Raw genomic sequence first — 24,468 nt, forward strand, 5'->3', positions numbered from 1 at the left:
ACAAATTCCAGGCCTGCAGATGGCAGCATGCACCCTTTTGGTTTGAAAGCCACAAACAGACACACAAAAGACTTTTATATTGTTTGTTTTATTGTCAAAGAAGACTTTGGACGTACCGACTGTTTCTCAGAATCAACCCTGTAACAGCGAAGATGAAATGAAAATAAAACAGCCCAACATCTTTCTCGTCTTCGCATTTCATAAACTGTTGTCGAGCCCGCTGGAGAGAGTTGGCCTGGGGTGCACTTTGGTAAAATGTCCCCCAGCATAGAAGGGTTCTGGTCACACTAATCAAAACCAACTCAACTCCAAGCATGCAGAAATCCAAACCTGCTCTCCTTTTTTTTTTTGTGAAACCCCCCCTAAGTCTTCCTCTTCTTCTTCTTCGTCTCCTTTGTCAGGTTGGCCAAAGAGCTGCAGGAGAAGAACCGTGTGATCCAGAGCCTGCAGATCCAGCTCAGAGAGCAGGGTGCCAGCAGCCACCACAGCTCCCACTCCGACCTGTACCACTCGGACAGGGCGTCCTCCTCCTCCTCCTCCTCCTACAGCAGCCCCGCCACCCAGGGCGCAAGTCGAGGCCTCGGTAGGCGACAGCAACTCCTTCAAGGCAGAGTTCTGCAAGTTAAAACCCTTGGATGCAACTCCTGGAGTTGTATTTGGAAAAGGGCTGTCAAAGTTAACGTGTTAATAATGTGTTAATAATGCGTTAACTCAAACTCCTTTTAACCGCACAAGTTTGTGCAGCGATTTCGGCATCTGGTCTATTTTGTGCGCGATCCATGTGCGATCAGCGTCAAGCTGGACAGGAAGTCACTCAAGAGAATCCGGTTAACTTTCAAAATAGAAGCAATTTTCAAAATAAAACACCGCAATCGACAAATGCGATCATGTTTTGTTTGTACGTTTTATTTGTCAGTATCTAGTATCAGAGATGAAACAAACACACACACATAAGCACGTATGTGTATAAATATCTTGTTAAGCTACATATAGAGCGGGGTAAAAAAATTTCAATTGATTTGCGATTAATCACAAGTTAACACTAATGCGATGAATCACGACTAAAAAAATGTCATCGACTGACGGCCCTAACTTGTAAGCATCTCATCTCAGTTGCTTCCATTAAAAATTCAGCTCTTTCTTCTTCTGGCCGAGGTAATATATCATCGACATCGCCCCGAGTCCTTCAGGCGGCCTGTATGGCCACTTATTTTCCACTCAGGTCCATTCTGCTGCAGCCAGGCGTGCCAGAGAACAAAGCGTGCCATAGCAAGGTGTTCAGTTTCCACCCGCCACCACTTTAAAGTTGCATTATTCAGAGGCCGCCCCCTATCCAGTTCACGGTTTCACGCTGTGTTTCTATGTGCGGAAGCAGGCAGTGACAGAGAGAAGTGCAGATCTGGTAGAAGATGAGCAGAAGGTCCCGCTCGCCCTCCTCACTGCTGTTGTCGACCCTTCACATTAGAGGCGCTAACAAGAAAATTACGTTAAACCTGTCGGGGCTAAATGTGAGGTTAACCCGTTTACCTGTCTCAGCTCTAGGCCAGAGGCAGCCGTCTGATTGGACGAGGGCGGGCGCCCCTCCCGCAGGAGGAGTCCAGGAGGACCAGGTGTGGAGGCCCGGCGGCGGACTGCAGGGCCTGCAGAGGGAGAACGGCCGACTGCAGGAGCAGCTGAGGAGCAGCGAGGAGCTCAACACCTCCCTGCGCACTGAACTGGACCTGCATCGCTCCATCATGGCCCAAATAGGCTCCAGTCAGGAGAGACCGGCCGACGGTCCGGACGGTTCGAACGGCTCTGTGCCTCAGGTGGACGTCGGAAGACGAGCCGAAGATTTTGGCTCACAAACAGCTGCCGCTGAGCAAGCTCGCACGATAAACTCCGGTAAATTTGGGGTGTTTTGACTTGCCATTTATTCATAGACACATCGAAAATAATCTGCTAAATTCTTTCATTTTTTTTTTTAAATCTGACATTCTGTCTTTGTGCCTGTCTGCCAGACTTGCTGGGGGAGCACCTCCAGGAGATCCGGGCTCTGAGGCAGCATTTGGAGGAGAGCATCCGCACCAATGACCGTCTGAGGGAGCAGCTGGAGAAGCGGCTCGCCGAGGTGGAGAAAGACCCAGGTGAAATAAAAAGTGCACTTTGCTGCATCTACGTGGTTCTTCAAACTAGGGATGAAAATGATGGATCAATTCATTAATCGTTAGTCGATTGACCTCATCGATCGATTAGCGCCGATTTTTCCTTGAGAACCTGAATTCCACGATGAAAGATGTGTGAGGAAGAGATTATTTAACCCTTAAATAATGTTGAGGGTCCAATGTGACCCATTTTTACATTAGAGAACAGTAAACACCTGTAAGGACCATGTAAAAAAAATGGACGATTAATTGCGACTAATTTAATTTGATCGATTAAATTCTTAATCGACAGTTAATCGATAATGGATTCATTCTTAACGTCCCTAATTCCAACATATTTGTTCGTTGTGTTTTGACTTGGGAAAAATAATTTGGACGTGCAAACTCGCCCTTTCTCAGCAGCAACGAACATCTTCATCCACGGCAACGAGGAGCAGGGCCAGCTGGCCAAAGAGGTTCGACTCCTCTGGGGGCAGAACCAGGCGCTGAAGGAGCAGCTCAACGTCGGGTCCCGAGGTAACAGGAAACACGCTGCAGCACCGACACCAAAACCAGACGGACGCGCTAACAGGCTAACTAACACGTGCGGACGCTCTCCATCGCGCGCAGACAAGCAGAAGGAGAACGAGAAGCTGCGGGAGACTCTGGCCAGGAGGACGGCCAAGCTGGAGCAGAGCCGCAGGGAGTGCGAGGCCCTGCGGCAGGAAAACAGCCGACTGCTGGAGAAGCTGCAGCACAGCGGCCAGGAGAACTCGCAGCTGCAGGACACGCTGCAGTCCTGCATGCAGGAGCTGCACAGGTACCCATAAATAAAACGTGCTATTTTTTTCTTCTCTGTGATATTCATATCTAAGATGATGCTTTTTTTTTTTTTTTTTTTTTTTTTTTGATGGATTTGAATCTTTGATCATGACGACAAACAAAAAGTATATATGGAAGTAATTTTTTTTCTTTCTTTTTTTTGTCGGGCAGGCTGCAGAGTGAAGCCAAACTCCAAAGGCAGCAGCTCTCCGACTCCCAGCGCCTGCTGCAGTCTGTGAGGTTGGAGCTTCAAGTTCAAGAGAAGATCAAAGCCGGGAGTCGTAAGCAAGACGGTACAACGTTGACGTTTTTACATTTATGTTTTCTGAACTGCATAAGAGTCAGTTTTAACTGGCTTTTTTTTTTTTTTTTTTTTTTTTTTTAACTTGTCCAAAATTGACCCATAAAAGTCACGACCCCGATGGTCAAAAAAGCCAAAGAGTATTGGGCTGATTTGAGACTTTGAATCTTTTGGTCCCTGAAAAAAAAAAAAAAAAAGTGATATACTGTATGTGTATTATTATTTTTGGACATAAATCTTGCCTTCTCTTTTCCATGCTGAACTATACTAGATCAGCCCGACATTTACTGTGATGACTGTTCTAGGATAGTTTTATCATGACAAGAGTGATCGACTGAAAAATCTCAACAATTACAAAAATTGAAAGGTCATACTGTTGTTTTTTTTTTCAGAGGTCAAAAAATTGAAAGTCCCTGAAACTCACTGAGATGACTGCTCTGTGATAGTTTAGCATGAAAAAGATTGTTCGAATGCAAAATCTCAATATGTCCGTAAATGGGGAAAAAAAGAGTCATACGTCATATGTTGCTTTTTTGGGGGGGTCAAAAATGTAAGTGTCCGACAGTCACTGGGATTACTGCGTTAGGGTAGTTTAGCATGAAAAAGAGTGATAGAAGGCAAAACCTAGAAAAGTCATACTGTGCAGTCTTTTTCTTCGGGGGTCAAACAATGAAAAGTTCAGGGTGTCTCTGATCTTTTCAACCGACCCTATGAGTGAATGATGCCGGAGTTTTGCATCATGAACAGCCTCCTCAGTCGTGGCCGTTCCTCTCACTAGGCTCCGCTGAGGCGCTGCGGGAGCCGGTGGACCTGAGCGAGCTGCTCCTGGAGATCAGACACCTGAGGCTGCAGCTGGAGAGGAGCATCCAGACCAACACGGCGCTGCGCGAGAGGCTGGAGGAGCAGCTGCTCCGGGGCCACAAGCACTCGGAAACCATCAACATCAACTACCTGCTCTCCTCTCTGGGTAAAGACGCAGCATTAACACCTGCAGGACACATAGCGCCATTTGGAAAAAAAAAAAAAAGAAACACGCAATTGTGGCAAAGAGTCACTCTGGAGTTTAAAGCTGCTGCTTTCACCTTTGTGTCAGATGAAGGCGGCCGGTCACCAGGACGTGAAGACTGCGATCGTCAGTCCTTCCAGGGTAAGAAAAATGTTTGCACCACACGATTCAGTCTAAGTTTCTCTTTAGTTTTGCCAATTAATAATAATAAAAAAAACTAAAACCTACACCTCCGTTAATTCTTCTCAGACGAGAAGCGACCGGGTGACTCCGAGGCCGACGCTGCGTCCGCTCACTCCGTGAGCGGCAGCTCTGGCGAGAGCGTCTCCGGCGCCCCCTCTCGCCTGGTGCCGGGCCACCGCGTGTGGGCCAACCGCAACGGCCGCCACGTCCTGGGTCTGGTGGAGGACTACAGCGCCCTCCGCAGGCAGATCTCCGAGGGCCGGAAGCTGTCGCGCGGCGTGACGGCACAGCTGCAGGAGTGTCTGCACGCGCTCAGACAGCTGGGCTCCGACAGCCAGGTAGAGGTTCGCGGCTCGGCCACCATCCACGCTGCTCGCAGCTTTAAGCTTTTCCAGCATGCATAGCTTACATACATACGTCTGTCTGTCTGTCAGAGGTCGCATTCACAAAGTATTTTCCTTCACTGACGGGGGGGTTTTTTTGAACGGTGACAGAAAGATCTGAAGGCCGTCGGTCATTTTGACTGGTTGCAATTCACCCTCCTGACAACTTGGTGGCAGTGAGCATATTGCAACGTCCTAGATCTTCAATGTACAAAGTGATAGGTTAACTTACATGTCTATCACAAACGAATGGAAATTGAAAATGTTTATTAATCGAAATATTAAAAAAAAAAAAAAATGAAACGAAAATGTCTAATGCAACCTCTGATGCATACATGTATAGAGATACACATACATATATTTTGTCTTACCGCTGCAGGTGACGGAGGAGCAGCACCTGAGGAATTTATCCAGCGGCATGAACTCCGTGCAGCAGACGCTGGAGGAAGCCGGCCGCCTGCTCAAACTGGTGTGGCGGGTCTCCCTGCCAGCAGGCGGCGCTACAGCAGGGGAGAGCAGCACCAACCAGCAGGTAAACTAGTGACTGCGATCCAGGTTTTTTTTTTGAGCGTCCAAAGAAAGCAAATTTTGAAGAAAAAAAAAATGTTCTCCGCCAGGACGAGCTGCTGAAAAACGAGATCGCCCGGCTGAAGAGCCGGCTGACGCAGCAGGAGCGAATGCTGAGCGGAGCTGTCAAACGCCTGCGGACCACCAACCAGCTCAAGGAGGGAATGGAGCGAGTCATCATCGACCAGTGTAAGACCTCCTTCTGATAACGATCATGATTTTGCATTCAGTCACTGCATAGGACAAAGTGTAATGACTTGAGAATTGAATCTGTTGTTTCTCCTTCAGTGAGTCAAACTCACGGAGTGTTGAAGAAAGCCAGAGGGAATTTAGAGGTGAGTTGTACACATTTAACTTCAGTCCATTTTCTTTCTTTTTTTTTTTCCCTGCAGTCATAAATTGCCCACCAATCAACTTTCTTTCCTTCTGTATGAAATATTAATAGACAAATTACTGTTCGCTGATTGCCCTGAAAGGCCTGTCTGGAGGACCAGACGAAGGTCAGTGTGCTTGACGTGTCCCAAGACCTCGTGCATGCAGTGACGCTTTTCATTAGTTTTTTTTCCGCCAGCTGCATGACCTCAACAAGCACCACTGATTCAGATTTTTTTTTTTTATTCTTTTTCGAGGACTGAGCGGGAGCCGTGAAGCATGCAACACTTTGCATGTTGACGCCTCCATTTCGTCACGACTGAAACCTTCCCTGCAAACGTTTGTCTACTTGTGTTTTCAGGAGGTTCCAGCCAATGGCCAGTAGAGGGCACCGTAGACCTCGCACACATGGAGACGCCCGTTTCTGGACCTACTGCGGGCAGCGACAGTGAAGCCTCTTTCAACTGCAGCTACTAAACCTGCACTGTTACCTTTTTTTCCGTCCTGCTGTCAAAACTGTCACCTTCCTCTCCGGGCGTCAAAGCCTCGTTATTTTTAATTGCACATGCCTGAATTGAACTTTTATATTAGGTACTAAAGTTTATAATTGTTTCTTTTAAAGAAACACGCCTTTGTAAATAGAGATCCCTGCAATTTAAATATTTTTTTGGATTTTGATACGACACAAACAAGAACACGGAAATGTATTTTATTATTGTTGTTCCCACATGTCGATTTTATGTAAAGTGTGGCTTTTAGAACGACCACGTGCAGAAAGATTCTGTGCAAAATGCAGTAAAAAAAAGCGTCCGTGCTGAAACTCACCAGTGGTAACAAACGTCCCTTTATTTTCAGAATACACTTAATAGAAATACAAAATTGGCAGCGACTGCTGTATGTTTGTTTTGTTTTTTTTACACAGAAGCAGAAAATATTTTAGAAGTTTCACTCGTAACTCGTGTAGAAATGAACGGGTACAGCGCCGCCTTTCCAACTACATTTTTATTTTTATCATACACGTAAAGGTTATAGTGAAAATGTCTAATTTCCTAAGAAGCACTTAAAACATGTGGTTTGGGTTTTGACGTGACCTATAAAACTAGGTCCAGGACAGAAACCGCAGTCAGTGACGTTACGTAGCACCAATGTCTGTCTGGACAATCAGGCAGCTTCGGCCACTGTAGTTTGAACTGCGATTCTGGCAACAACAACAAAAAAAAAAAAAAGTGAAATGTTCAGAATATGGCCCCGAGATTGAAGATCAAAGTCCGAGAGGTTGCTGTTTTCAGTTTGTGCTCTTTAAAGTTGCTTAACATTAAAAAAAAAAAAAAAAAAAAAAAGGCCAGGGTTTTGTATGCAGGTGGGGGGGGGCCCGCTACAGAGGCACGGCAGAGTGTTTTACATCAGTACCCTCCCGTCTCCTCCAACTCTTATCTCTGCACAATCCTGACAAAGGCTTGAACTAACTGGATGAACGGCTCCTGGCCCTCGTGGCTCATCTTGGAACCCGGGGTCGGGGGCTTGGCCTGGGTGGAGGGCAGGATGCCGCTGGCCGGCGACGACGGAGAGCCTCGGCGGAAGTGGCGAGACAGGCTGGAGAGGAGGGTGCTCTGGGGGGGGGCGGGGGAGGACAGCAAGGGGTTCAATCACACTGGTGCTGCTGTGTTTGGTTTAAAAAAAAAAAAACCCTCCTCGGAGGATCTGGACGAGAGTCGACTCACCAGCTCGGAGCTGAGCTCCTGTTTGAGCCTCTGCTTGTCGCGGGGCAGGATGGCGGGGTCCTTCAGACATCTGACGGCCTGAGAGATCAGCACGTAGAAGCAGTTCTCCATGGTGAACATCAGCAGAGACCTGAGGAGTAAAAATATCCGTCAATATTAAGACAAGCCGACTGTGGAAGGTCACTGGAGTTCCTGTCTGCGATACGGGGGGGGGGGGGGGGGGGCGATACTGCGATGGCAGGGGTATCACTGCCATGTGTGACATCACAAAGGGACTATCACGTTATTTTGTGGAAATTTTCACATTTTTACTTGATAGTTTTTCCATATTATAGCGTGAAACAGTCACATTATTTCACTTTTCACGTTATAAGTTTCACATTTTTACTTGAACATTATCACGTAAAAATGTGAGACCATCACGTTATTTCCTGAAAGTTTCACATTTTCTTAAAAAAACGTTTTTTCATGAAAATGATCACTTTATAACTTGATACTGAGCACTGTTTTTGTTTTTTTCCATAAGAGACAGCATATTGATACAACACATAAAATAGAATGACGCAGCATATTCAGCATCACACAGGAGCTTTCAGAGACGATGGAGGAATCAGGAAGGAGAGTCACTCACTTGAGAGCCTGGATCTCCTCAGACGAGGTCAGTGTGGCCAAGCTCAAGGCCGCTGGCTCCTTCTTCTTCTCAATCTGGAAAAAAAACAAAACAATGAAGGATCTACATACAGTTGAGCCAACAACATCAGAGTGCATGACTTTCCACTCTCGTCTACCTCGCCCAGCATGCTCAGAGCCACGTTGATGGTCGCCAGCAGAGTCCCGAACGAAGGAGCCACCTCGGGGTCGAACGCCGGAGTGGTGAAGCTGAGCACGAACAGGGTTCTGTACTCGGCCAGGTCCATACTCTGCATCCAAGAGAGCAGAGGCACATGGCTGTTTAGTTTTAGCTGGTTTGGGAGGGGAGGGGGGGTTCGCGCGTGCACGAGGCACAATGTGAGACCTGGTCCAGCAGAATCTGGCAGCAGTCTGGAGTGAAGTGCTGCAGCGTGGCCAGGGTCTTGCTGAGGATTTTCAGCAGGCTGCACTGCACCGCCAGCAGCGCCTTCCGCTCGGCTTCCTCCCTCTCGCTGCCGTCTTCGGGCTTCTTGGACGGCGTCTGCGGGGTCCGCTGGGCCCGGGGCAGCGGCGCCGGGGGCAGCGTCTCGCCGTTCTTAGCCTTTGGTTTCAAAAACAGCAGCAATGTTTGCTTAGTTACATTGTTTTCTTTCACGCTCGTCAATGGCGGTTTAGGATGCCAACTTGAGACGCTGACCTGGAGGTAGTGGTGGAGCATCTTCTTGCTGTGCAGAAGGTACGTGCAGGTCTGGCACAGGTAACACAAATTAACCTGCGGCGGGAAGGCAGACGCTGAGTTAGCGGCGCTTCGCTGGCATTCCCAGTGATAAGCTGTTCACCCCCCCGACTGGAACCTGCCTGAACGTCTCGGAGCAGCTTGGGCAGGTGGAACTGCCACTCCTTGCAGAAACTGGAGAGCTGCAGCAGGAAGCCGACGGTGTGGTCGGCCTCGTCCAGGCAGGCCAGACTCTGCACCGTGCGCACGGCGTTCAGACACTGAGCAGGAAGGAGGGTCGGAAGAGTCAAGTGAGAAAATGCATTTGAAATCTATGTGCATCATTTATTACATCAAGTTTGTTTAACACTGTTGAGGAAATGCAATCCAGTGTCAAAACAACAATTTTAATAAAAAATAGAAAACAATAGCGTGAAGTTTCTACCTGCAGGATTCGCTCCTGATGAACGCCCACAAAGTCGAGGGCCTCGTTGATGAAGTTGTAGCGCAGCGTCTTGAGCAGACTCTCCATCAGGGACATGCACAGGCGGTAAACTCCTGGCCAGCAGGCCGAGTCTTGGGACTTTCTGGAGAAGCTCTGCTAAAAGAAGACAAAGAAGAAGAAGAAGAAGACGAAGAAGACGAAGAAGAAGAAGAAGAAGAAGAAGAAGATTCATTTCAGCTGAAAAAACGCACAAACAAATGCTTCTGTGCAAAGCAACCGCTTGCTCTTTGGTACCTGTGATGCATTCAAAGAGCCCTCGTAGACGTTGAGAAGAGGGAGGCAGATAGTCTGGATGACTCCTGCTCCAGCTACAGCTGCTGCCCCCTAGAGGACAAACAGAGAGATCATTTTTTTTTAACTCTAATGTGGAGCTTTAGATCAACAAGTTTCTTTCTTGCTATGGTTCACATTCACAAGATCGAGGCAGAGAAAAGAGACTCTTTCAAAATAAAGGAACCCACCTGTGGCGTTCGGGCCAGCGTGAGCAGCAGGTGCAGCGCGGCCTCGGTGAAGTAGAGGTTCTGCTTGGACCGCAGGCTGAGCTCGACGGTGCTGAGCACCGAGGGCAGGACGGGGACCCTCCTCATCACCGACACCCAGTGCTCGCCGTCCTCGTCGGTGCGGCACAGCTCCTTGGCCAAGTGCAGGGCGAGCACGCACACCTGCGGGGGATCAAGATGAGGAGAGACTAAGAAGTCGAATCCCGGCAGTGCAAAAAGTGGAACAACTTGGCGCGAGTGCCTCCAGTGCCTCCAGTGCCTCCAGTGCCTCCTCACCCCGTCCCTCTGGTCCTTCTGGGAGCTGCGGGGACAGTCCGTCTCCATGCTGTCCTCGTCCTCGGCCGCGCTGCCGGCCTGGTTCAGCAGGCGGGTGCTGTCGGTGAGCGCCACCGCCTCGTCCTTCACCGTCTCGCACACGCACAGCAGCAGCTGGGGCAGCTGGGAAATATCCCCGCCTGGTGGACAAAGGCCAGTTTTTGAAAACCGAGCGTCCCTTCGCTCTGTAGCGCTTCGAGATGCGTGTTAGCACTTCAGCAATAAAAGTTGATTGATTGGTTAGAAATAGAATTAATTTCCCAAATTTGCATAATTTGCAACAACGCAACAATTTAGTGCAAAGAGAAGAAGCATTATATTAATTCAAAAGAAATAAAGAAATAAAATATCTATAGAAAAAAGATATTTAAACTCCGTGGACAGTTGGACTATTAACAAGTTATCTACGTAACATTGACATAATATTGTGTTTTATTGCAGAAATGACCCCTGGTAGTGCTCCTTCTTGCACTGAGGGTGCAGCAGTCACGCATGGACAGACTGACTGACTGACTAGAGAAGAACCCCCTGGTCTCACCTTGAATGTGCAGCACCGAGATGAGCGCGGAGAAGATTTTGGCTTTGGTCCTCTCCATCATGTGCTGGTCGGCCTGCAGGACGCTCTCCAGGATGAGGGAGAGGGGCGACAGGATGTCGGGCGCCGTCGCCACCACGCTGGCCGTGCAAAGAGAGAGAGAGAGAGACGTTCGTTGGAGACAGAGGCGGGGGGGCGGGGGGTTGGCAGGTTAAATGTATTATCTCGCCAGGGCGCGACTTCAGACCTTCTCCACTGTTTGAGCAGCACGAGCAGCAGGGTGGCCATCATGGAGCCGAGGCGCAGGCAAGGCACGGACGTGGGTGTCGTGAGCTGAGAGAGGCAGAGAGAGCGGCTTCCTCATGTCAGACAGGAAGTCAGAGTAGGAAAAAAAAAAAAGACATCGCAGCCGAAAGAAATGTTGGTTTCCTCACAGCGGCGTTGGTCCCGTCCAGGACGTCCATGAAGAGCTTCAGCTTGGTGGCGTCGTCCGACAGATGCATCACGTCGGACTGAAAGAGGGAAACGAGCTCTTTGAAGTCGCGGGTTCAAACGGCTGCAGAAATGCATCTCCCTCGCCTGCGTTGCAAGCGAGCTGCTAAAACTGCGACGGCGGCGGTGTTTGGAAGGCGACCTACGTGGCCGGTGGAGAGAATCAGCAGCATCCGCCAGGCCGAGATCAACATCTGGGTCTCGGCGAAGTAGCAGATGCCCTCCTCCTCCATCTCCGCCACGTGGCACACCAGCGACTTGACGTACTGGGACCAGTACTCGTAGCGCCGGGCGTTGGCGAACTTGCGGAGGCCGTCCTTCAGCGACGGCTCCAGCGAACCGCTGCCGAGCCACGGGAGAGGGTTGAGGTTGGTTACATGAGCTGCAGAAGGCAGCGTGGAGATAAATTAGGTTAGGTTCTCCGTGGAAAAGTACCTGACGACGTAGTAGATCTCCAGGCCGATGATCTTCATGACGAAAGCGCACGTCTCTAAAGCGCATGGCTGAGGGTGGGGGAGAGAGAGAGAGAGAGAGAGAGAGAGAGAGAGAGAGAGAGAGAGAGAGAGAGAGAGAGAGAGAATGTGATAAAGTAAGTGGACGGAGTGCAGCGAAAACAGATTCACCACTTTAGTTGGCAGCTGAGAGCAAACGAACCTCTGTGTTTTCTGAAGGCGGGGCCAGGGTTCCGAACAGAGGCGTGGTCAAATTCTCCCAAAATCGTTCTCTGTTGAAGAGGCGGCAGAAAAAGAAAGAAACATCCCGTGATCTGCGGTTTCTTGATTTTTTTTTTTTTTATTCTCGTCTGACTGCCGTGACGACGGCGACTTTGCTCACTTCTTGCGGAGGACAGAGATGGCGCTGTCCCGGCGGTCCTGCCACAGCGCGAGCAGGAAGCAGAGGGCCGAGCGGTGCAGCAGCGGCGGACACCAGTACTTCCCCTGCTGCTTGGAGTCGATCAGCTCCAGCACCACGTGCAGGCAGCTCCACTCGCCCAGCAGGAACTCCTGGCGCCAATAAGAAAAGGAAAAAGGTGAAGCGTTTGCGATGAGGACGAACCGTCGGATCCCCAAGAGGGTTCGCTGACCTTCGAGCCCTCGCTGCCGTCCTTGGCCTCCAGGTTGAGGAAGAGCTCGATGAGGCCGGGCTGAGTCTCCACGGCGACGGTGAGGAACTCCAGGATCATCACCTTGATCCTCATGTCCTCCGTCTTGCTCTGCAGCCGAGTGAGGAAGGCGTCGCGGATGGCAGCGGCGTCGCTGCCCAGGCAGGCGTAAATGGACATGGGAGCCACCTGCGAGACCAAAAAATATAAATCAATACAAACCAAAGGATTCATTCATAAAGGCCTGTAGAAGCCAATAATGTAATAAATTTGCCCTTTTCAAAATCTAATCGTCCAATGACGTAATAACTCTTTTCATTACTGGACTCAGTCATTACATTTGTAAAGATTTTTTTTTTTTACCAGGCCGAAAACACAATTAGCAAGTTATTACGCTATGGGCCACAAGCCATTGTGTTTAGGGCTTTTATTGGTGGTTACTGACTCGTCGTGGCCTCGGCCCCCCTGCGGTGACGGAGGAGGCCGGGCGTTCTCACCGTGGCCAGTCGTTTGAGCAGCTGGATGGCCAGGCGGGGCAGCGCCGGGTCGTGCTTGTGGTAGATGTACTTGGCCAGCACCACGATGAGGTTGTTGCCGTGGCCGCCGTGCTGCGTGAGGGCCTGCTCCAGCGGGGAGACCACGTCCGAGGGCGGCTTCAGCCGGATGATGTTGTTGGTGATGGAGAAGGCCAGCTTGACCGTCTGGATGAGGATGAGGCCGGGGCCCTCGCTGCCGCAGCTGCGCGGCGGCAAAGACAAGTCGAGATGACGGCGACGAGTTTCATTTTCAAACATCCAAAAAACTAAATGCGTGTAGAATGTGAAAGGAAACGGCGTTGCGTTTGTTTACCTGCTGGGTTGAGCAGCCAGGACCTTGTCTATGGTGTCCACACCGACTCCCATAATGTTAACAACGGCCTGTCCGGCTTCGGTGTTGGCCAGGCTGTAGATGCACAGGGACTGGAGGGTGGGGGTGCTGCATCAAAGACAGGGAAGAGAGAGAAAAACATCTTTACAAAATAAAAAGATGGGTGTCGGTGCCTAAATGAAAAAGTGGAAGAAACAACAAAGCTTTAATTTGAAGCATGAAGGTAGAGTTGAGTATAGTTCGTGGATCAAGGCTGATAGAAGTGGGATCTTGAAGGCTGAAGAACCAACAAACGTCGCTGCACTGACCTTCCCTGATCTTCTTCCTCCGGGCTCAGGTTGAGGATGGCATGGATCAGCTCCAAAATAAGACAACCTGCAAAAAGGTATTAATTCAATTTGAGATTTTTTTTCTTCTTCTTTGCTTTGGACAGAACGCAGTGCCAGCACCAAGGTTGCACAGAGGGCTCACCTATCCTCTCTTGCACGCCGTAGGTGTTGTAGCGCCACTTGTGGTAAGTGGGCAGCATCTCCTTTAAGACCAGCAGCACGCAGGGGATCAGGCCTTTGTTCTGAGTGCTGCCAAGCTGACCCTGGACATCAGCAGCAGGAGGACAGAAGTTACAGCAAGAAACACCTTCATCTATTTGTTAGAAGAATGGGTGAGAAGGAGCAGGGGGTCGGTACCTTGACCAGGGTGGTGAGCAGGCGGAGGAAGGCGATGGTCACGGCGTACTCGCCTCTGGGCTGCTCAATCTGGACCAGCAGGTTTCCGTAGTTACCTGCCTTCATCCCTTCGGCGCTACAAATGAAACGAATTGTTCCTGGTCAGATACAGAGGGGTTTTCCGCTGCTTGGGAATGGTGACACACTAGCCTAGCTTGGTTCCCTCACCTTGCACACTGGACCAAGTTGGTCAAAGGGTTGGAGGCAAAGGGGAGGAAGCCAGTGTGCTGCAGACTGGACCACACCTGAAGGGAAAAACAGAGTTTGGTGCAACTGACGTGACTTCAAATTCCAAATGTCTTTGTTTTATTTTCTTTGGGTCTCACCTTCCCCGGCATTCTTGCAGCCAGCACGGAGAGGCAGTTCACACAAGAGGCGATCACATCCACCGGTGGGTTAATAACAGACGTTAACCTGTCGGCAAAAGGACCAAGTTAGATTCATTTCTGCAGTCCAGACGCAAAGGCTTAAAGCTGGATACGCGTGCTAGAGGCGGACGTGTGTAAATTTGGATACCTCTGCAGCAGCATGTAGATCCGAGAGGTGAGAGGCAACAGGCAATCCGACACGGTCCAGTCTGTGCTAATGATCTTGTGCACCAGATCCAGGATGGGCTTCACGCGTGCACAGTGAGCCATGACATCTGGAGGACAAGTGAGGAGACACAGACACAAATATTGAACCGCATCAGAAAATAAAATAAAAAAGAAAGTGAATTTCTTAATAACTCCGTTCACAGGTGAATAAGTGAAGAATGTGGCATCTACCTGCAGTTGAAACCACGTGAAGCAGCATCTCCACCTCGCAGGTGAAGAGCGTCCAGGAGCTGTAGGAGAAGTCCCAGCGGACCAGGTAGCCCTGCTCGCCGCCCATCATCACCTGGCCCAGCACGCCCTGGGGCATCCACAGGTTGGTCTGCCCTGCACCTGAACACAGGCACGGCCCCGACACCCGTTCAATATTCACCAATATCTAAAGGACGTGCAGGAACAATTGGCAGCAGAAACTGAAGCGACTCACCGAGAGGGTAAAGCAGCTTCTGTGTTTGTCTCCTCCACAGAGTCTCGTCCTCCCTCGACACGACGTCGTTGGGCTTATGTTTGTAGAATTGTGTGTAAAAGGACATCTTGTCTAAAAAGTTGTACACCTGTTTAAAAAAAACCCAGAACTTAGAATTCAAAGGCAAAGTTTGAGCCTGTGCGTGCCTGCGTGTTTGCGCCAGTGACCTTTTCGACGGTGGACTTGTTGGACAACAGCGCAGTGAGGAGCTGTAACAGCGGTCCAGTCTTCTGAGGGAACATCCCGACTGCAGTGTCCAGGATCATTCCCAGTCCCATGGTTGGCTTCTGGAAAGACACAATTCCACAACAATCATTGACGGCCCATTTTAATTCGCTGACGAATCGCCTCGTCGCGCTTTTCTCACCATTTCCCAGAAGACCTCGGCCAGGCTCGGGGCCGAGAGGACTTCGCAGGCGGCGTCGGTCAGGTGGGAGCTCTGCGTGGCAACGCCGTCAGTCTGCCACGGGATAAGGCATGGCTCAGTTTAGAGACACACAGGTGAAACAAAGAGGAGTGGAGGGGAAAACTCTCAGCGGCTGGATACCTGCAGGCTCTCCACTTCGAAGGAGGTGATCACAAATGAGAGGAGGCCGTACGTGCACATCTTAGCCGTGCTGGCGATGCACTGCGGGAGAGGGAGACGCAGAATGGATGACAAATTGTTAGTTGTTGCCGTTTATTTGCACTGTATTTTCTGATTATGTTTATCACTGGAGATGTAGTTTAAGTCACGTTGAAACTTTGACATAAAGCCTGGATCAATTTTTTTTTTTTATCAGCTAAACTTCATTCAAACCATGTCATTACAAATGTGAAGCCATGTCTCAATAAACTTGAAGCACCTGAAGCAACCTACTTATCCTAAAAGTGTGGCACCCTGTACTCTGATCTGAGCGACGATGGACCATTTACAAGAAAACAAAAGTTTTTTCTATCACTGAAAGCAACAACGAGCGGCCATGAGTTTTTTTCCTCACATCGTTTCCAGACAGCGAGAGGCCCTTCAACATGGTCGAGATGTACTTGAACACTCCCAGCTGCAGCGTCGCGTTGCCTATCCTCCGGACGACGGGGCTGGACTCGTCCGGTTGCAGAGTGTGCCGGAGCAGGACCCAGGCCAGGAGGACCGGTCCGTGGTGAGCAATGTCGCCAAATGTGAGCAGCAGTTGGTCAATTTCCTGGAGAAGACAGAGGAGGATTTTGTGTGAAGAATTTGACATTTATCTGAAACCGCAACTAAAAGATTGAGGAGGGTTGCAGTTTGTTTGAGTTATTGTTTTTAGCAGTATCTACACATTTAAGGCTTTCTGTTTTTACTTGGTCTGGACATACAACAGTGTTAAGAACCATGACACTGCAAGAGCAAGATTATAGAAGAGCGTGCGGCAAACCTTGATGATCTCGGGAGCGCTGGAGAACTGATGCTGGTCCGTACAGTTTTCCAGGGCGCACTTGTGCAGGAACTCGATGTCTATTCCCTCAACAAGGATGAGAGAGCTCAAATATCTGCAGGGGACACAAATACATGAGACAAAGAGGGATTTATAAAGTCATCAACTGACATGCATATCTCGTGGTCGCATATTGAGTAGGTGAATTGGGGACACGCATTCACGGAACTTTGTTGCAAAAGTGAATTTGTCGTTTCAGTTTTGACTGCAGACCACAAAGCGAACAGCCCCTCATTTTGGACTGCAAGAGGTAGAAACTCGCTATAACATGATGTACAACCCCTGCAATGTACTTCTCTTACCCAATGCGGTCCACCAGGGCGTCCATGCTCTTGTCGACCAGGTGCCTGTTGGTCTGCCTCAGACCGAAGCCTTGCTCTTTGAACATTTTGGTGAAGCTGAGCAGGTCGGTCGGGCCCATCTCAAAGTAGGCGTAGTACAGGAAGACGATCTCCAGGAGTAGCGACTGTTCCCTCAGGCACTGCAGGAACCACACTGACACCTGTCTCTCCGTCTGACATGACAACAAACACGTACAACAACAAATATGAAGCATTCTGTATAAGGCCAAACAAAAAGGTTTTGTCATGGCAAATAAGGTTTTTTCGCTTCAGGTCACCATGAGGTTCCCATGAGTTTCCCATGTTGGAGCTTCCGCTTTGAAGAGCTTCTCAAATTGTGCCTGGTAGTTGCTGATCAGGTCCTTTTCCAGTTTGTTAACGCAGTTACAGTACTCGGTCTGAACAAAAACAAGCACAACTACAATTAGGTTACAGATTTTCAAAAGGTTTCCCTTTTCTAAAGGACGGCAAAGATAGAGCAGCTGTGTCTCACCCTGAACGGATGTCGCTCATCCTGAAAGTATGTCAGTAGGAGGAGGACACATCTGAGCAGGCACATGCGCTCATCGTAGTAATAATCAGCAATCTGGCGATACAAACAAAACAATGGCTGTTTAGCAGTCATACAGATGCACTGTAAACGCACAAAGTCAGGTGTAACTTACACGCAGACATTATTAAGATCTAAAAAATCTCTGTACTGACCTTCAGCACCAACGTCTGGCTCTGTCGCTCATCTTTAAGGGCAACCTGTATCAAGAGTTTGTTCAGCTCAGTTAATAAAATCAATTTTTTTGTAGTCTCTTATTTATGAGAAAAAAACCAAACACCGTACATTGCTCATGCAGCAGAATATATTTTAAAGACAAATTTGAACGCAACTAAAAAAAGAAAAAGTGACAAAGACCTTTAAGGATTGCTGGGTTCCTCTGTAGTCGCTTTGCAGGTAGCACTGCAAGAGCTGCACGCTCTGCTGTTCATCAAGACCCTGGAACAATATAGCACAGGAAAATCACAAACCACAAATTAAAATACAACATTAAAAGAAATAAATTAATTGTTTTTTTTTTTTTTAAGTCTTACCAATAGTTTACTGATCCTCAGACCAAAATCCTTCAAAGGCTGAGCAATCTCTTTGTTTTCCTTGACCTTTGTAGCAGACGAGTTGCTGGAACAAGGAATACAATAATCAAGTTTCACCTTGTTATGATGAGTTAGTAACTATTTCCTAATGTGAGTATCAAACTATGACTTACCTAGGCGGCTTGTAATAATTTAGTCCTTGATGCAATCTGTCCCAGTGTCTGTCAAGTTCTGCCTCTATCTGGGCCTGTTTGACAACATTTGCACAGAAAAATCAAATACAATCTGTTGTACTTCAAGTAAATGCCCATCACTTGCAAACTGTTCAGCCTTAATAATGTTTAAGAATATCATATCTAAGAGCGATTCCAATTTTCCTAAAGTAATGTACTATCACATGCACACTCGGTGGAATACCGGTTCTCGCAATGCAGATCTTCCGAGCAAGATGGTCCATAATTCTCGACAGCTCCTGGGAAAATAAAAGACAAACTTAAAGAGGGCAGAACTGCTTGTCCTTCATAGTCAATGCTCTTCTGAAAAATATCATTTTAATCTCAATGACAAAAAAAACAACAAAATCAGATGTTAAGAATAAACTGTCAATCAATTCAATCATTTGAAATCAACAACCCAATTAAAAAAAATACAATCTCATTAAAATCAAAAGTAGTGGCAGAAAATGCAACATGGGTAAATAAGAAAGAACAACCTCATATTAAAAACCTAAGCCTCAGCAATGTCACAATGTGCATTCGTAGCTGCTTTATGTTTTGCTGCCATATATATTTAAACACTGGGGGTAGCCAAATAAAGTCAACCACATTTTAAGGAAACCTAGTAATATTCAATAAGCCTTGAATTACATGGAACATAAAAGAACAGAAGGGTGGGAAAAATGGGTTCTCCAAACATAAAGGCGTTCTTCATTTCTATGCGACGTTATCTCATGGTTACAGCAGCCGCAGCCTTCATTATTTCCTGTGACAACATTGCGGATTCAAATATTACCGCCTGCACTTTCAAAGCCTACCGAGTCATCGATTATTTGAGCCCACATGCGTTAGCCTCCTTATTCCATTTATCGTAAATGATGAAACGTGGTCGTTATTTAAGCTGGCCAGCTACGTTTTCGGAAAAGGTTTACCACAAAGAACCACAAACGAGAGTTCATTCCGAGTCAAAATGTTTTTGTTGACATGTGACTGTAGCACCGCGCCGTTGAAAAGCCATTCAAAACTTAACAGCTTAGCATATGCCAAGCTAGCTCCAATAGAGGGTTCGAACAGCGCGATTTAAACGGCTACCACTTGGTGGACACAACGCAGAGACATTTTGCGGACAAACCGCTCGGTCGTTACAAGATTTTGATTCGCAAACTCAGAGAAGCAGATGAAAGTTTGATGCAGTGTGCAGACCTCATACTCAGCTCCGACTCCGCCATCTTGATTCCTGCCATGACGTGCCGTGACGTTGGCGCCAAGCGACCGCCGCTACTCGCCGCTGGGATCAGCAAAGACCCGCCCTTGCTTGCTTATGATTGGATTAGGGTTACCAGTTAGCGCGAGGGCCAAAGGGGCACAGTAGCCAATCAGAAGCAAATGAGGGCGGGCCTTCGTTGATATCTAAAATTGAATTGAAAATGCCGCCCACTGCCGCCTGTCGTCACAACTGACGTAAGATTTTTCTTCTTTACAGGTGTAGCAGCCACTTATTTTTAAGCGACTACTGCCACCGTCTGGTAGGTAGGCACAGCGAAAAATATCAAGCAGCAGAGAGTCTGTTGCTTTAGGAATGTGGGGAATGACTTGCTAGTGTAAAACATGATATTGTAGTTTCTCGTAGAGCTTTCATACGACGTGGTTCTATGATGGCTTTATATTATCCCGTGAGTAATAGATAAATTATATGAATCCCCATGACAGCGTATGTGGTTTTCATCTCATTATCATTATATTAATGCATAATTAAAAATAAATAAATAAATAAATAAAAATAAATTTTTTCGTACACAATTTTACACAATTTAACAAAATGAATGAAACAGAATCAACGTAAATCACATCCACGCCTTTAAGCGTTGCGTTTGCGGCTGCACCACGTGACTTCGCTGTCAAACATGGCCCCCTCCTCCTTCTGGACGTGAGAGGCGACAGCTGACAAAAGCAGAGACACCTTCCTGGAGAGGAGCAACGGATTCGAATTGCACCTGGGGTTCCTTCGCCTAACGTTATACTAGTGTGGTGGGTATGAAGCCGCTTACAGACATTTCACTACGACCACCGTCCGCAGGCTTTGTTGCTTTGTGCGGCGTTATGCTAACACGGTGCTGCTAGCAGGATGCTGGCCGTGGTCGCCGCACCCCTGGCTTAGAAAGAGCAGTTAACCGGCTCCCTGTGCACTGCTTTGACATGTTTCGGTTACAACAGGCTGTTTTCTGACTGACTGCTGCGCTGTTAGCCGCTTGTCGACACCCCCTTGTTTATTCAGGCATTCGGAGATCCGTGGGGCTCCATCCTTCATAGCCTTCACAGGGGAACAAAAGGTGCCAGCTGATGTTGGAAGGTGTCTGCCCCCCCCCCGGATCTGTAGAGAGTCCACGGATGTGTTGCAAAATGTTCAGTGTGGCCATAGTTCGTGGCGTGATAATAAAAAATAAAAACGAGTAAAGTTCACTGAGGTGAGGTGAAGTGAGTCAGGGTATTCACCTAACTGGCTTTAGCAATGGAAAAACCATCAAAAGGCACATATGGTTAAAAATAAAAAAAAAAAAAAAAAAATTAGTAGCAGCTAATTTTTAGATGGCATATAAAATGGTTGGGCAAACTTTTGACCATTTGGGCAACGATGGGTTCTAAAAATTGACAGAGGGGGTGCCGGAGAGTTTTTTTTTCCTCACAGGAGTAAAAAATATATCATGGGATGCGTAGAAAACGTGTGCTTTAATGTCAATTAAAAATGAGCAAAAAAGCAAGCAAAAGCAAAGTTCCAACAAAATCTGTGTCTTTGAAGCCCCACGCTATTTAGCTCTTTTTTAAGACTCTTAAAACACTGAATAAATGGATGAAATGCAGCTATTTTATGACTTGCTGACTATTAATATTATTTCTTTAAGTACGGCAGGCTGGATTAAAGAGCTTGAAGGGCCGCATATGGCCCCCGGGCCGTAGTTTGGGTTAGGGTTAACGCTAACACAGGCCCACGCCTGGAGTAGACTGTACTTCATATAACATGATCCACTCTTTATATGCAGTAAATATATGCCGTCATAAAATACTAATACTTAATACTAGCACATGCTAACATGTTATTTGTTGTCAGTGACTTTATCGAAATGAATTCACGCCTTTCTGTACTTCCTTCTTTGCTTATAGATCCCTTCAAATATCAGAGCCGTGGGGGCCTTTAAGGTCGCTCCCGCTGAATTCATTCATCTTCCCTTTGTGTTTGCATATCTGTAGAGTGTCGGAAAAGAATGGCTGCCAAATGATGACGCGTGCCAAGGAGAGGAACTGACACATAAAGCCGTTCATTGCCGAGGACCATCTGTTCAGATCAAGCCTCCTCCCTGCCTCCCAGTGAGCCCAGCCAGCCAGCCAGCCAGCCAGCCAGCCAGCAGCCATGCAGGTCAACCCTGTGCTGGTGGAGTCCTCCGTGGTGCTGGCCGTGGTGCTGTGCGTCCACCTGGCCGTGTGGAACCAGCACTCCTGGTGCTGCATCGCCCTCTTCGTCCAGGCCTTCTATGTGCAGCACAAATGGGACCGGCTGCTCCGCTCGGGGGCCGCCGTCTTCCAGTTCCGGCCGTCGGCCAACAGCGGCATCGTCCCGGCCTCCATGGTGATGCCCCTGCTGGGCCTGGCGCTGAGGGAGAAGTGCTCGGCCTCGGGCAACGTCTACTTCGAGCGCTTCTCCATGGTGGTCACCATCACGGGCATGATGCTGGCGCTGTTCCTCTCCCTGATCGCGCTGGGCATCACCCGGCCCGTGCCCACCAACACGTGCGTGATCGCCGGCGTGGCCGCCAGCGCCATCCTCTACACCACCAAGCAGACGCTGACCGTGTCGGAGGTCATCGAGGTGCTGGAGGTGCTGCTGATCTTCGTGTACCTCAGCCTCATCGTGCTGTACCTGATGCCGCGCTGCTTCACGCCCGGCGAGGCGCTCCTGGTGGTCGGGGGCGTCAGCTTCGTGGTCAACCAGCTCATCAAGCGCTCGCTCAACCTGGCCGAGGCCAAGGGCGACCCGGTCAACTACTTCCTGCCGGTGGTGGCGGTGGGCTCGCTGCTGCTGGGCGTCTTCTTCGCGCTGCTCTTCTGCTTCATGGAGTCGGAGACGTGGGTGTCGTCGCTCTTCTTCCACATGATGACCGCCGTGCTGGCGCTGGGCATCCTGCTGCCGTGGCTCTCGCTCTTCATCGGCCGCCACCCGCTCATGTGGCTGCTGGACTTCCTGACACTGAGCGAGCGGCGACTCTGCCTGCTGGCCTACTGGGCCTTCCTGGCCGCCGTGGCCACGTGCGTCGTGCTGCAGCAGAACTACCAGCGCCAGTCGGGCTCTAAGAAGCACCAGGCGTCCACCGTGGTCAGGAAGTACTTCCACCTGATCGTCGTGGCCACGTACGTGCCGGGCCTGATCTACGACCGGCAGCTGCTCCACGTGGCCTCCGTCGGCTGCCTGGCCGTCTTCTTGTTCCTGGAGTACGTGCGCTACTTCCGCATCCGGCCGCTGGGCCAGCTGCTCCGGCAGGTTCTCACGCTGTTCCTGGACGAGCGGGACTCCGGGCCTCTCATACTGACCCACATCTACCTCCTGGTGGGGATGTCGCTGCCCATATGGCTGTTCCCGGGACCCTGCGCCCCCAAGGGGATCCTGCCGGGCGCGGGCGGCCTGGTGCCCTACGCGGGCGTGTTGGCGGTGGGGGTGGGAGACACGGTGGCGTCCGTGTTCGGCAGCACCATGGGGGAGATCCGCTGGCCCGGCACCAAGAAGACCACGGAGGGGACGGCCACGTCCGTCTTCGCCCAGATCATCGCCGTGGCCGTGTTCCTCATCTTCGACGGGAGCATCAACCTGAACTCCACCTACTCCTGGATCGTGGGCTCGGTCACCCTGGTGGCCATGCTGGAGGCCTACACCTCCCAGATAGACAACCTCCTCCTGCCGCTCTACCTCTTCATCCTGCTGCTGCTCTGAGCGGGCAGACGGCGCCCTGATGGATAATCCATCCCGCGGCGGGTCGAGATAAGTAATCGGACAACGAGTGACAACGGTGACGTCTTTACTAGAGTCGTTTTTGTTTGCACAACGGTGTAATAGTACAAAGTGGTGGAAGTCTCTTGTGTGAAACTAGTCGGTGAGCAACCGTAATGTGAGCATAATACTCAGACTTCAGAATAAATGTCGTCTCTGACAGTTGGGGTTTTTTTTAGGAATGAGAAGGTTGAGAGATGCGTGAAAAAGAAGGTCCCATATCGATAGCAAAGCCACTCTCTAATCTTGACTTTTAACCCCACAATAGTCCTGCACAATTAGTGCAAGATTAGCAGGAACTAGCACACTTAGCCCTCTGTTTGCAGCCTCCTGGTATTGTCTTTCTGCCAAAAACTGATGCCTAGTTGGGACAAAAACAGGGCAACTGCAAAGTGAAACAGAACCTGAGAATAGCAACAGTGGCTGCGTTTCAGCTAATTATTGAATTAGTCTGTTGTAAAAAAAAAAATAAAAAAAGAAAAGAAAATAGCCCCGATGAAAATAGATCAGTTTTGGAAAAACTGTCTATGTCGCACGATGACGTTTTTATATGCATGATATGGTACATTTTGACGTGTTTGACAAGTCACATGACCTGCTGAGGAATGTGGATGGTGACGGACAGATGTGCTCATGTATCATGACGAGAGATTAAAAGGAAATGAACTGCAGCTGTACATCGACACCACCAGGAGCCGACACTCTTCACTGTCTGCACACTAAGTAAAAAATGAACCAGCCAGTGCGGTTGCCAGGTGCAGCCCGTCCACCGTTGTGATCCTTGGGACGGTTGTCGGAGCAAAGTTCACTGTTAGAGAGGTCAGTGACAGGCGAGGGACACGTGGCAAAGTGAGCTTTGCATAATATGGGACCTTTTTTTTTTTTTTTTTTGAGAAAATAAACACAAATGAAGTTTGCTGATGACAGGGTTGTGTTGTGTGTCCTTTGCATGGTCAGAGGTTGTGAAGTGGGGGGACGCTGACGAGTCCTGTATTATGCAACTGGAGGCTCATCAATCAAACACTTTGTGAGCGGCACACACGTGCCTCTGTATTATTGCCTTTGAAGAACATTCATTCGAATTCGCTTCTAGATCAGATTTTTGTCTTAATCACTGTTTTAAGTTTTGTTTGTGTTTTTTTTGCCTTCCTAAACTGGCAATATAAAGTACCTACTGCTGAAACTGTTGGCCTTAACTAGAAGTACAGTATGTTTTTCTATCGTCATCATCATCCTTTTATGGACAATTGTAGAAGCTGTAGATGAAAGCATGACAGTCCCACCCTACAAGTCTTCTATATAAGGGCTGATTCCTTTATTCCTTTGCTTTGTTTTGTTTTTTTAACTTCAGTATGGCAAAAAGTCTCTGTGCTCCTGCATGACACAATGTGAACTACAGTACTGTAACGTACGCAGG

General features: G+C 48.8%; 3 protein-coding genes across 20 annotated transcripts in view; 2 read left to right on the forward strand and 1 right to left on the reverse strand.

Annotated features, from left to right (window-relative positions):
• cdk5rap2 (CDK5 regulatory subunit associated protein 2) overlaps positions 1-6,581 on the forward strand; it is a 29,856-nt gene extending 23,275 nt beyond the window's left edge. For 9 of the 15 annotated variants that reach the window (XM_076013891.1, XM_076013892.1, XM_076013895.1 and 6 more), the window contains 14 exons: positions 402-583; positions 1,543-1,884; positions 2,001-2,126; positions 2,544-2,660; positions 2,754-2,943; positions 3,117-3,238; positions 4,025-4,213; positions 4,340-4,393; positions 4,502-4,779; positions 5,198-5,350; positions 5,436-5,574; positions 5,674-5,720; positions 5,831-5,885; positions 6,119-6,581. In XM_076013891.1, the coding sequence (XP_075870006.1) occupies positions 402-583; positions 1,543-1,884; positions 2,001-2,126; positions 2,544-2,660; positions 2,754-2,943; positions 3,117-3,238; positions 4,025-4,213; positions 4,340-4,393; positions 4,502-4,779; positions 5,198-5,350; positions 5,436-5,574; positions 5,674-5,720; positions 5,831-5,885; positions 6,119-6,234 (2,110 nt within the window). In that variant the 3' untranslated portion in view covers positions 6,235-6,581. The remainder of the gene's footprint in view (positions 1-401; positions 584-1,542; positions 1,885-2,000; positions 2,127-2,543; positions 2,661-2,753; positions 2,944-3,116; positions 3,239-4,024; positions 4,214-4,339; positions 4,394-4,501; positions 4,780-5,197; positions 5,351-5,435; positions 5,575-5,673; positions 5,721-5,830; positions 5,886-6,118) is intronic. The other 6 variants (XM_076013887.1, XM_076013898.1, XM_076013888.1 and 3 more) reach the window with 5 other exon arrangements.
• Position 6,582: 1 nt separating this feature from the next.
• Positions 6,583-19,364, reverse strand: nup188 (nucleoporin 188). 3 transcript variants are annotated; one of them, XM_076013900.1, is made up of 43 exons: positions 19,220-19,364; positions 18,219-18,273; positions 17,975-18,048; positions 17,802-17,886; positions 17,626-17,706; positions 17,424-17,468; positions 17,212-17,304; positions 16,997-17,116; positions 16,680-16,891; positions 16,318-16,432; positions 15,904-16,104; positions 15,471-15,551; positions 15,291-15,383; positions 15,091-15,210; positions 14,885-15,011; positions 14,632-14,790; positions 14,381-14,507; positions 14,191-14,278; positions 14,033-14,109; positions 13,826-13,940; positions 13,611-13,731; positions 13,448-13,514; positions 13,122-13,247; positions 12,770-13,010; positions 12,255-12,461; positions 12,005-12,174; positions 11,825-11,894; positions 11,606-11,673; positions 11,317-11,512; positions 11,113-11,190; positions 10,926-11,011; positions 10,682-10,818; positions 10,105-10,283; positions 9,790-9,990; positions 9,563-9,652; positions 9,269-9,421; positions 8,967-9,104; positions 8,806-8,880; positions 8,494-8,709; positions 8,267-8,398; positions 8,110-8,183; positions 7,479-7,608; positions 6,583-7,367 (listed from the first exon to the last, which is right to left on the reverse strand). In XM_076013900.1, the coding sequence occupies exons 1-43, from the start codon at positions 19,258-19,260 to the stop codon at positions 7,188-7,190; spliced, it is 5,244 nt and encodes a 1,747-aa protein (XP_075870015.1). In that variant the 5' UTR covers positions 19,261-19,364; the 3' UTR covers positions 6,583-7,187. The 3 variants fall into 3 exon arrangements, with proteins under 3 accessions (XP_075870015.1, XP_075870014.1, XP_075870016.1); XM_076013899.1 differs by having other exon boundaries at positions 9,269-9,424; positions 19,220-19,363; XM_076013901.1 differs by lacking the exon at positions 19,220-19,364 and adding an exon at positions 18,514-18,550 and having other exon boundaries at positions 9,269-9,424.
• A 276-nt stretch (positions 19,365-19,640) lies between these two features.
• On the forward strand, positions 19,641-23,975 carry dolk (dolichol kinase). Of its 2 annotated transcripts, none has more exons than XM_076013818.1 (2): positions 19,641-20,048; positions 21,265-23,975. In XM_076013818.1, exon 2 carries the CDS (start codon positions 21,423-21,425, stop codon positions 22,992-22,994), a length of 1,572 nt encoding a protein of 523 aa, XP_075869933.1. In that variant the 5' UTR covers positions 19,641-20,048; positions 21,265-21,422; the 3' UTR covers positions 22,995-23,975. The 2 variants fall into 2 exon arrangements, with proteins under 2 accessions (XP_075869933.1, XP_075869934.1); XM_076013819.1 differs by having other exon boundaries at positions 19,641-20,044; positions 21,263-23,975.
• The last annotated feature ends 493 nt before the right edge of the window (positions 23,976-24,468 follow it).

Source organism: Nelusetta ayraudi, unplaced genomic scaffold (genome assembly GCF_046127955.1).
Source record: "Nelusetta ayraudi isolate G7.1 ecotype Tasmania unplaced genomic scaffold, CSIRO-AGI_Nayr_v1 ptg000160l, whole genome shotgun sequence".
NCBI classification, from domain to species: Eukaryota; Metazoa; Chordata; class Actinopteri; order Tetraodontiformes; family Monacanthidae; genus Nelusetta; species Nelusetta ayraudi.

Coding starts and splice junctions, on each gene's coding strand:
- nup188 (XM_076013899.1), bottom strand. CDS start 19,260: ATGGCAGGAATCAAGATGGCGGAGTCGGAGCTGAGTATGAG. Junction 13,248..13,447: donor GAGGAAGAAGATCAGGGAAG/GTCAGTGCAGCG, acceptor TCTTTGATGCAG/CACCCCCACCCTCCAGTCCC. Junction 8,399..8,493: donor GCCAGATTCTGCTGGACCAG/GTCTCACATTGT, acceptor TCTTGGATGCAG/AGTATGGACCTGGCCGAGTA.
- dolk (XM_076013818.1), top strand. CDS start 21,423: ATGCAGGTCAACCCTGTGCTGGTGGAGTCCTCCGTGGTGCTGGCCGTG.